Raw genomic sequence first — 10,784 nt, forward strand, 5'->3', positions numbered from 1 at the left:
CATTGCTTTCATAAAGCAGCGCACCGAAAGTGCACTGTTGCGTTTTTTGTTGTTAATATTTGATATGTTTGAGGTAAAATTACCGCGATTCTCCAAAACTTGTAGCATCATGGATATAAACAATATTACTTTATTCTATAAGCTGATACTTAGTGGGTACAATACATAATAGGGTTTTACCGTTTGGGTACGGAACCCCTTAAAAAATATAAACATATGTTAACGGGTATCAAGAAAAACTGAAAATCATTGATATAATGACTAGTTGCTTAACATGAGTTAATCAATAAGGCATAACTTAATCGAATTGAAATGAACCTATTGGATTGGATCAGACTAAGTAATATAAAAATACAATCATAGTTTTTGTAGAAGAGAATGGATATTTCTAAGTCTGGTAACGCGTTTTGGAAACTCGAGTTGACATTTAATTTATGGACCCAACGTTCACCATCGCTACTTTCAATAATATAAAATTATATAAACAAACAAACATCGTACTTGTTTGTTACCAAATGTTTAATATCCATTTAACTTAAGAGCGGGCCTAGCCGGTTTGCATGCACCTTTTTGTCAACGGACACTTCCTCCGGTAGGTTTGTTACGTCATTGCGCCCACGAGGCGGAGAACTTTGCGTCATAGGATCGGTTAACTAAATACATATGTCTAATTGATAATTACGGATACTTAAGAACTACTCGTATATTAACCTACTGGATGTATGAATTTTGGTATTTTACCTAGAGGGATCGGTGTTCAAATATCTCAGGTGAAGGTGGTAGAACCCTTTGTGGTTCGACTCTGGCGGCACCACCGTCACACCTATTTCTGCCTATTAACAGTACTGTCAAGTGCCGCTGCGTCCTGGTTTGAAGGGTGTGGTAAGGGAGACATACTTTTCCGAGGCGTTCCAGTTTAGCCCTCAGGGGTAGCGGCGCGCGGCAGTAGCCAATTACCATCAGGTGGACTTCATTTTGCTACTCTTATATTATATATAGGTATATTTGGCGTTTGGTATGATGATATGTTATTCTCAGTGTAAACTTATTAAGTACTTTTTATTTTTCAAATTCAGATATTCGCATTGATCTCTAATATTTTATATTCATCAATGTAAAGAAGGACGGTAAAGTAGGTATAGGTAGGTACGTGTTGTTACACCTAAGTATTTCTAGTTCGAAGTTGTCGTGCTTATTTAAAAACAGTTATTCCTGGGTTTTTATGAAAACTACATATTACTAACAAGCATACTCTTAAATACTCATCTAAGGGTCATGTAAGGACGGCGCGATCAACCATACCTTAAACGTTAAACCACATACCATGTCTGATCGTTTCGGAGGAGCCGAAATATTAGATGGTTTGTTGACATTTAAAATAGATTTGTTTGACCAAACAGTTTACAATTATCTTTAAAGTAATTTTAAGTGAGACGAAATAAAAAGTACATAAACTTATTATTTTTTAGCAATCGCTATTAACCTCGGAGTAAATCTGAGCTATTAACCCTTTGCACAAAAGTGATGTTATATCTTTATGTGCCAAAATCGAGCCACAATGCCCAATTTATTTAAATTAATGCGCAGATTTGTTTCATTCATAACCAATAAAACCTTTAAAAAAATTGACATTAAATAAAATAGTCTATCTTGTTCATTGTGACTTTGTGTTAGTTTTATCAAAAAGAGAGCAGTCATTTTCAACTTTAAGAGAAGTTTTAATTGTGACATGAAAACTTACATAATAGTTTACTATAAGAATATATAATAAAAATGCGAGATCACAAGGGGGATTTACTTCATAAGTGGTATATAAGTAAAAAAACTTAGAATGTGAATAAAATTATTTATTGGCAATTATATTATTTGGAAATGTATATTTAAACCTTCATTCTGTCCGAGAGTACTCTGACAATAGAACCAGAACCTCCAATATTATATGCTTTTTCGTGCCAAAGCAGGAGATGTCCACTGGAACCTTCGGATGGGTATTCAAAGCCTCTATAAATATATTTCATCAGTACATCAATATCATCTCGTGATAAAGTTCCCACAACTTCTTCTATTTGTGCAGACTTGATTGCCAAGAGTACCTTAAGCGTGAGGGCCAAGGCACTGTCCTAATAACAAAAATATTCAATTTATTACTTTATAACATTTTTTTATTACAGTAAATAGTGATACACTAAAAATGTATTTTTTATATAACAGCAGCATCAAACTGATGTTCAATGGTCACTGTTGCCAATAGATACTTAGAATGATTAGGGAATCAACTCCAGTGTCAGGAGCACTACATGAAGTTCACCACACATTTGTCGCTACTTATTAAGTTGGAATACAAATTGGAATTAAAAGGCCTTTTTTACTACATCCTCAAAACTAGATAAAAAAAGTCATCAGTGGCTGCTTAATAAATGTGGCTGTCTAAAATCAATTTCAGCTTACCATAAAGTTCAGAAGGTTCAAAAGACATGTTCAAAAGAAATTCTATATAGTAACATAGTATGTCATATCTATCATCATTCTTTCATTCATCATTAATAAGATAATTTTTGATTGATGTAATTCCAAAAAAAATAATAATATTCTATATGAAGTTCAATAGTATATTTTGCTTAGTTGATTTTATGAATAACTTAACAATTACGTTACTGTAGTATATTCCGCGCCAAACTGTTAATCTGCTCTGAAGTTGTTGCAAGCAGATCTAGTCATACAATTTGCTATGGCTATGCAATTTGTTTCTATATTCAGAGCAGACTAGCAGTTTTATGCGAACTATACATAGTAACTATCCTTCTTGACTTTTTATTAAAACAATGATTAGAAAGATGATGTGTCTATTTAATTAAAGTTCTTCATGAGATGTCACATATAGTATTATATGAATTTGTGACAAGATTTTGTATCTCAGTGTTGAATATGTATTACTAATTTTTATATAACAGCTGCATCAAACTGATGTTCAATGGTCACTGTTCCCAATAGATACTTAGAATGATTAGGGAATCAATTCCAGTGTCAGGAGCATTAAATATTAATCATTTATTGAAGGTGGTAGAACCCTTTGTGGTTCGACTCCGGCGGCACCACCGCCACACCTATTTCTACCTAATAACTGCAGTGTTAGGCGCCGCTGTATTCCGGTTTGAAGGGTGTGGTAAGGGAGAAAGACTTTTCCGAGGCATTTCAGCTTAGTCCTCAGGGGTAGCGGCGCATCTGTGGCCGACCTCAGGTAGGAATATCTAATCCTATCTGGGGTTTATTACAGATGTCCATGGGCGGCAGTAGCCACTTACCATCAGGTGGACTGCATGCTCGTCTGCTACTCTTATAAAATAAAAAAATAAAAAAAAAATAAAAACTTACTTTTATTTGTTGATCAGTTGTTCCAAGTGGTGCATTGCTCAAAACAAGTTTCAGAGCTTCAACATATCTACCTGTATATCTTAGGTTAAGGAAATATAATTATCAGTAACATATATTCTACATTTCATGAAGAATTATTATTTTATTTATTTATTTATTGTAACACAAAGAACAAACCTGATGGCATTCTGTACCAGTTAATCCAGTACCAGTGGGTGAATGGAGAAAATTTGTAGCAGCAGCAGGTGTTAAATAACATAAACTACTTACTCTAAATATATTTATATTATATTATATATATTATACATACATACATATATCTAAAATATAGCAATATATAATATGATAATAAGGTGATAAGAAAAATGCTTTTATCTGTCAGACGAGATGCTCAGATACTCTTGGACAAGATTTTTAAATATGGATATCTACATATAATGGCATTTAAAAAAAAATTAAATAGAGACTAATTATTTTTAAAATTAAAAAAGACAAACCCACTGAGTTTCTTACCGGATCTTCTCAGTAGAGGTCGCGTTCCGTTCCAGTAGTAGTTTAAGAAAATATTGTAACTGACAATTTGTAAGTGCCGCCGTTGGCCTATACAAAATAAATATATTTCATTTCATTTCACATATTTAATGCGAGAAACAACATATCCTACCTAGACTTTTTAATCAGTTCTTAAGTAACCTGGTACAATTCGGCCTCATCTATACATTGAAGTTTTACCATCCATTTTTTCACAGGTAACAACACAAATTTCACTATATGTAGCAAATGTCATACTTATAAGCGGAAAGAAGTTATGATAGGGGAAAAAACTTTAAAACGTAGTATACTCATATACTAGTGCATTTGAACAGCTAAAATTTGTCCAAGATACAGCCTTGCCTTTTGATTTTCACCATGTTTGGATGAGTATAAAATAACATTAATAATATTGCATGAAGTTAATGTTGTTGTTCAGAACTGTTGAATTTAAAAGATGGCATCAGAAGTGATTTCGAGAATCGATAAATCAAGTCCACCAATATAACGCGTTGAAACCGTAAATGGGGGATACAGTCAATAATGATTATACGAAGTGATGATTCATACTACGGCTATATAAACGTTAAAAACTTAGCGGAAACGTTACAATTAGACGTTAAAATATTTGGAAACTGTAAATCAAAACGATCAAACAATAACGTACGGGGTGGTTAATCATTAACTAATGTTTAGATTTAATTATAAAAGGATATTGATTTAGTAATGCGCAAACTTCTCCTTCGTCGGGTCCAGTGGGTGCCGATTGTTCAGCTTCGTCCTCTTTGAAATTGTCTTCATTATATTGATCTATATCTATTTTACGGAAAGCTGAACTTGAAGTATTTTTAGCCATTTGGATTCAGTCAAATATTATTTTCTAAAATAAGTAATATAAATTAGTTTTCCTTCAAATTTTGTTTAGATAAAATATCAGCCGTCAGACTTATGTCAACGTGACGTGACACGATGACAGTTCCCAGTTGCCTGTTGAAATTGCGGTGTGCAGCAGTGTTGCTTGCCTTTGCTAACTAAAAAGCAGTAAATCAGACTTAAAAACATGTAGAACAGTCCAAAGAGTATAGTAACCTACTAATATTATAAAGAGGAAAACTTTGTGTGTTTGTTTGGTTGTAATGAATAGGCTCAAAATCTACTGGACCGATTTTAAAAATTCTTTCACCATTCGAAAGCTACATTATCTACGAGTAACATAGGCTATTTTATATGAAATATATTATATATATATATATATATAAATAGATTTTGAGGCGGTACAAAGTTTGCCAGGTCAGCTAGTAACCTATATAGGAAGAACAGTCGGGTTCATAAATGTTTATGTAAACGAAGAAATAGCACACGAAAAAAGTTTGTTTGTACGTTTATTTGTAGTTTGATTAGCTTATACAAGCACCACAAAATAAAGACTGCAGATGTAATACAGTTAATAAACTTGTAATATGTCCGCTCTCAATGTATCTATATCTATAAAATGTCATTGGTTACAATTTAGAAATCATACGATCGCTATACAAAAATACTGAGAAAAGCGAGCAAGGCTATCAATTTTGCTTTTGAACGTTTGCATATAATATAATGATGATAATATATATTATCATCAATTTTAAACAGTATATTTTTGATACATGCATGTTTTTTTTAATTTACTATTGCACATTTAGTTTTTTGTAACTTCTAAATGAAGTTAAGAAATTAAGGCCAAAAAGCACGAAGTCGAGTTTTAAAATGATGTATTTAAAAATGAGAATCACTGTCATTTGTCAGCTAAATGTCATAATGTCGTCACTAAAAAATTAGACGTTTTTAGTTGTACTGATTGTCAACATATGATCTTTTCAAAGTACTAGTTTTGAATTGTTTTAGCATCATTTGTCGTAACTAAAAGATATTATCTTTTTGTCAACTCAAAGAACACAATAGAAAGTGTTAATTTCCTCTGTCTGCAACTTTTTATAAAACTCGGTCAGAATGACAATGGGCGATGAACTGCCTGTCACTTCCTTAGTTTTGCCAGTTCTTATACGTCCTGTTTTAACTCAGGTAATTGTTGTTTTATGTTTATGACCTTATTTTAGTTAATATAACGCATCGCCTTGAGGATCAATGTGTTAATTAGAACTAGATTTTTCCTATTTTCGTAACAGTTATGAAAATAGTATGTTATCTATTTTCCAAGTAAAGATATGTTTGAAGTAGATGTTATCACTTTAATGGTCGAATGTGTAATTAGAATGTCCATATAATTCGATGCTTATTGCTTACAGCTAGAGAAATATGACTTGGGTGCATCACAAACATTGCGTGCTGCTCTCACCAAGGCAGAGGCAGCTGTGCCCGGGCTGAACTATGACCTGGTAGCAGGCATTATGCGGCGGGCAGACATACCTGTCAACATGAACGAGAGCTTGCTGCGTCTTCAAGGAACCCTCACTGAGGCTGAATGTAACTTATTTTTAATAACCATTCAATCAAGCTTACTGGAAAGGCCCCAACTCATGTAAATTCATATAATTTTCTAGATTTTGCCTTTGTGAAAAGTTTCTGTTACTTTCAATTGATTGTGGTTACATAATTGTAGGTCAATATTCAAATCACCAACACCACTTACCTTCAGGTAGGCTGAATGTTTGTCTGCTACTCGTATATCATAAAGAAATGAAACATGTTGGAGTACACGTGTGGTCTTTATTTGTGAATGTCGTACCTATCTCATATATTGCCTTTAGTTTATTTACTATATTTGTAACATTTATAAATAGGAAACTATGTACAGGTGCGGATTTAAGATTGAACCGATCAGAGGAGGCTTTCCAGGAACTGAACAAGAAATCCGCTGCTTTGAAAAAGATCCTGAGCAGAATACCCGATGAAATTACTGATAGGAAAACTTTCTTGGAGACTATCAAGTAGGTTGATGTAAAAATAATTAATCCTATGTAGTTTATGTATCACAAATATATGGGGTATATTGGGGTAATAGCCACTTGGTTTCGGAAGTCAGGAAAAAATTGTAGTGTATTTATAAAATATGCTTGTTATTTTATATAGTAAAATAATATAGGTGAAATTTTTTATTTCTTATTTTGCTACATATTTAGTTATAAGTTAGGAGTAATGAAAATATTAAGCACAAAAGGGTGGATGGGGGTCTTTAATTAACATATTTTTGATGACATATGGGAAGGGTAGGGAAAGTCATGCTTATGCCAAGAATTGTAATCATTGCTGTTTTTGCAAAATATTAAATTTTAAATAGTTAAAATAAGCCAAGGAGAGGAGAGGAAGAGTGCTACTCACCTTTACAGATGAGGAGTGAAAAAATAATTAAATTCTCGTATATAATACTTGAATTACCCCTAATATAAATATATAATGACCATCCTTTTTATAGAGAAATAGCTTCAGCAATCAAGAAACTGCTGGATGCCGTAAATGAGGTGTCCACATACACTCCTGGACCAGGGAAGCAGGCATTGGAACAAAGGAAAAGAGAGTTTGTCAAATATTCAAAGAGGTTTTCGAATACTCTCAAGGAGTATTTCAAAGAGGGACAGTAAGTATAACATTTGTTTCCAATTACTTACTTTTGAAAGTGGTAAAAGAGTAAGGTCCAACTTTTGTGGCTGACCCCTGGTAGGATTCTGATTCTATCTGGATTTATTAGATATTATTATGATACAGATGTTCATAGGTTTTAGCATAATATTGTCATTTGCTTGTTTTACACCTCTTATTAAATATAGGTGGCAGCTACACTGGGAATTTAGGATGATGTCATTATCACTGTTGTAATTTTTGCACAATATTTTCCTGTTTCAATAAATTATCAATTAAGCTGGGCTGTTACTATTAGCTAATTATGTTCAATTATGTTTTAATGCATACTTTATATTTCCAACATTTTTTCTTTTGTTTCAGGGCTAATGCAGTGTTTGTGAGTGCACTCTACTTGATCCATCAAACAAACCAAATCCTCTACACTGTTAAAAACAAGTCTGAGTGAATTGTTTTTTATTGCTTTGAGTTTATTAAATGGAAAATAACTATTTTTAAGGAATAATATAAAACGCTTTTCATTGTTGTTACATTGCTATTTTGTAGTGATGATGATGAGGATGTTAAATAATGAATTATTTTTAAGATCTAGGCACCAATAATTATATTTTAACATACAAATTAAAGAGTTTATCAATCTATGATTTAATAAATCCTAGTGTAACTATCGAGTGCACATTTGTAAGATACATTAAATGGTTTACTAATATTTTTGGTAATTGTATATTTCATTCTTTTCATTTATTGATTGATTGTACATTGTAGTTCATAAAATATCGTATAATATAGTATTAAAATCTACCTTTATTTTGAGTTATTTCTGGTGTATCGTAATTTATTTTATCCTTATATTAATTTATTTCCCAGGCGATTTTTCAGAAAACCTAAAAAAATCAGGTTAAAAAAGACTATAGAATTTTCCATGGTCATATCTTTATTTATGTCTTTGTAGGAGCTACTTTCATACCATTTGCCTTGAGTCTGGTTTGCAGGATGTACATATTAAATCAAATATATGACATGTTAACTTAATTCTTACGCTGTTTGTCCACCGACCACCGATACCGAGCCGATACCGATAATGACGGCGCCGAAGTAGCGTACATACATTTACTATAGCACCCACCGCACGCCCGTCACCCGAGCACCGTCACTGTCGTCACGCCTATATCGATCGAACAAAATAAACAGCCCATATCGGTCGCGGTGGACAAACTATCCCCGTCACGACATATTAAAAACGGGCCGAAATAAATCTCGTTCTCAGTATCGGCTCGGTGACGGTGCGGTGGACAAACGAACTTAGACGTAACAACGATTTCAGTTTGGTTGACGTTAGTTAAAAGTGATTTATTAGATTTATTGTAAAAAGTAATAGTTATTTATACTGATTAAATATATTATTCTAAAGTAAATATTTTTGTACATATTTGCAACGTCTAAGTAAAATCCCTGTAGGTAATTTATGTTATAATTATAAAGAAGTACTTTGTTTTACTTTGCCGATCTCTGCTTTATTCATAGTAGGCAACTAGTAGACATTGAGAGACTCAGGTTTCTGAATTCACTATTGTTGTATTAGATTGGTAGTTCTGTATTTCTTAAGATCTTGGGTCTTTGAGTTACCACGCCGTACCACGGTACAAATATCTAAGATCCTTATACTGTGGACGTACTAACATTTAATACAGTGTATAACTAAAGATGTAGGTATATATAGGATCTACCTAAAGTATAAAATTATAATTATTTGCGTATCAAAGAATAATGAAATGAATTCAGTAGTCTATTAGATAATTACTACGTATGTATCGCTGAGCTGTACATTTGTAGGGGTCTACGAGTATAACAATTCATGAATTATTCGTATAAACATGCAAATTCTTCTAATCTAATATTTACATAACGTTAGCAGTTAGCCGAAATTGTGGTATCCTTGTAAGAGAGAATCATATTGTAAGTGTGTTGATATATGGTATGCTCATAGCTAGTAATTAGGGAAGTTTACATCGGCCTATACTATTTAAACCTGTATTTTAACAACTCTCTATTAATATGTTTGTAGACATAGTGGCGTCCCGGTTGGGAGTGATATGCCCCCTATTCAATGTTTTTTTTTAACTTTCGTAAATTACACCATTACATATTCGATGCTTCAAATGTAACTAAAAGATAGATGACAAACATATCAGTTTTGCCTGTTTTGCATTAAAAAGTATATAAGTTTGTCCTTTTTTCCTTCTTTTATTTATCCAGAATGTAATATTCATGCGACTATTTCTTTTACCTGTTACCTTATTAGATACGCGTAGCTTTCAAGTGAGGAAGCTTACTGCGTCGTAATAATTATTCGATATTGTTCGAGAAGTTTAAAACGTTTATTTTATGGTAGTAGGTACTGCATTTACGGCTACCAAACATGAAAAGTGGATCTTAATAAGTGTCTATTTTTTATTCAGTTTTGTAAAATGTATAATTCATTTTCTCTATGCTAACGGAACGATTGCTAGTCATTTAAACATCTGCTCGCCTGCAGTATCCAGACATCGATTAAAAATATCGCGTCTGTGAGCCGTATTTGCTGTTGATAGAAGGCTGTCTGAAATAAATACATTTCTAATCCGAAGTGATATCATAGCATAGAAGTTTCTTAGATTACCTTAGTGCTGGGGCTCCGGCTGTTATTGTTTTATGTAGAGTAGTAGTGTACTAGGTGAATTCTTTTTTATACATGAGCCTTTAACACCCTTTGGAAGAGATAGAACACCGTTCATCTCATGCCATGAATCATCACAGCCACAGTTGCTGCTTTACAACAGCTGTGTTAAACGCTGCTGTTTACTGGTTTGAAGCTTTTGGCGAGGGGGATACACTTACGCGAGGCATTCCAATTTCGTCCTTAGGGGTAGCGAAGCTTCGGTGGGCGACCCCAGGTAGGATTCTAAATCCGTGTGGGTTAGGCTACACATGTCCAATGGTTGTAATAGCCACTTATAATCAGGTGGACTGCATGCTTGTTTGCTATTACAGGTATTATGAAAAAGACACAGACATAGTACATATACCTCCTTGTTCGGTGTTGGTGACTTATAACTTTTTCGCGATGGTAACTTCACAGAACTACGCTTTTGTTTGTTTCACCGTTTATAGTTGGTGGAATTCTTCGTGGGTTAGTGTCGTTATCACGACACCTATTTAAGATACGGTAAGGTAGAACGCCTGATTGGTAGACGAGGTGTTCCAGCATGAAAAAGTAAATAAACTAAAATCGACGTTATAGGGCAACGGTATACAAAATTTCAAAA

At 33.3% G+C, this 10,784-nt stretch overlaps 2 protein-coding genes across 2 annotated transcripts; one reads left to right on the plus strand and one right to left on the minus strand.

Moving 5' to 3' along the window:
* Positions 1-1,832: 1,832 nt before the first annotated feature.
* On the minus strand, positions 1,833-4,895 carry Arpc5 (Actin-related protein 2/3 complex, subunit 5). Its single transcript, XM_073080775.1, has 3 exons — positions 4,619-4,895; positions 3,373-3,444; positions 1,833-2,120 (listed from the first exon to the last, which is right to left on the minus strand). The coding sequence occupies exons 1-3, from the start codon at positions 4,757-4,759 to the stop codon at positions 1,881-1,883; spliced, it is 453 nt and encodes a 150-aa protein (XP_072936876.1). The 5' UTR covers positions 4,760-4,895; the 3' UTR covers positions 1,833-1,880.
* Positions 4,896-5,699: 804 nt separating this feature from the next.
* On the plus strand, positions 5,700-8,296 carry Ccm3 (programmed cell death protein 10 Ccm3). The gene is made up of 5 exons (XM_073080879.1): positions 5,700-5,964; positions 6,189-6,366; positions 6,698-6,830; positions 7,316-7,477; positions 7,843-8,296. The coding sequence occupies exons 1-5, from the start codon at positions 5,893-5,895 to the stop codon at positions 7,925-7,927; spliced, it is 630 nt and encodes a 209-aa protein (XP_072936980.1). The 5' UTR covers positions 5,700-5,892; the 3' UTR covers positions 7,928-8,296.
* The last annotated feature ends 2,488 nt before the right edge of the window (positions 8,297-10,784 follow it).

This window comes from Epargyreus clarus, unplaced genomic scaffold (genome assembly GCF_041222505.1).
Source record: "Epargyreus clarus isolate Ecla_fem2 unplaced genomic scaffold, WU_Ecla_fem_2.2 ptg000015l, whole genome shotgun sequence".
Classification (NCBI taxonomy): Eukaryota; Metazoa; Arthropoda; class Insecta; order Lepidoptera; family Hesperiidae; genus Epargyreus; species Epargyreus clarus.

Excerpts from the sequence above, each read along its gene's own strand:
- Arpc5 (XM_073080775.1), bottom strand. The coding sequence starts at position 4,759 with ATGGCTAAAAATACTTCAAGTTCAGCTTTCCGTAAAATAGATATAGAT. Across the intron at positions 3,445-4,618 it reads TTTGCGCATTACTAAATCAA|GGTAGATATGTTGAAGCTCT; the intron begins TATCCTTTTATA and ends CTAAGATATACA. Across the intron at positions 2,121-3,372 it reads CAACTGATCAACAAATAAAA|GACAGTGCCTTGGCCCTCAC; the intron begins GTAAGTTTTTAT and ends TTTTGTTATTAG.
- Ccm3 (XM_073080879.1), top strand. The coding sequence starts at position 5,893 with ATGACAATGGGCGATGAACTGCCTGTCACTTCCTTAGTTTTGCCAGTT. Across the intron at positions 6,831-7,315 it reads ACTTTCTTGGAGACTATCAA|AGAAATAGCTTCAGCAATCA; the intron begins GTAGGTTGATGT and ends TCCTTTTTATAG. Across the intron at positions 7,478-7,842 it reads GAGTATTTCAAAGAGGGACA|GGCTAATGCAGTGTTTGTGA; the intron begins GTAAGTATAACA and ends CTTTTGTTTCAG.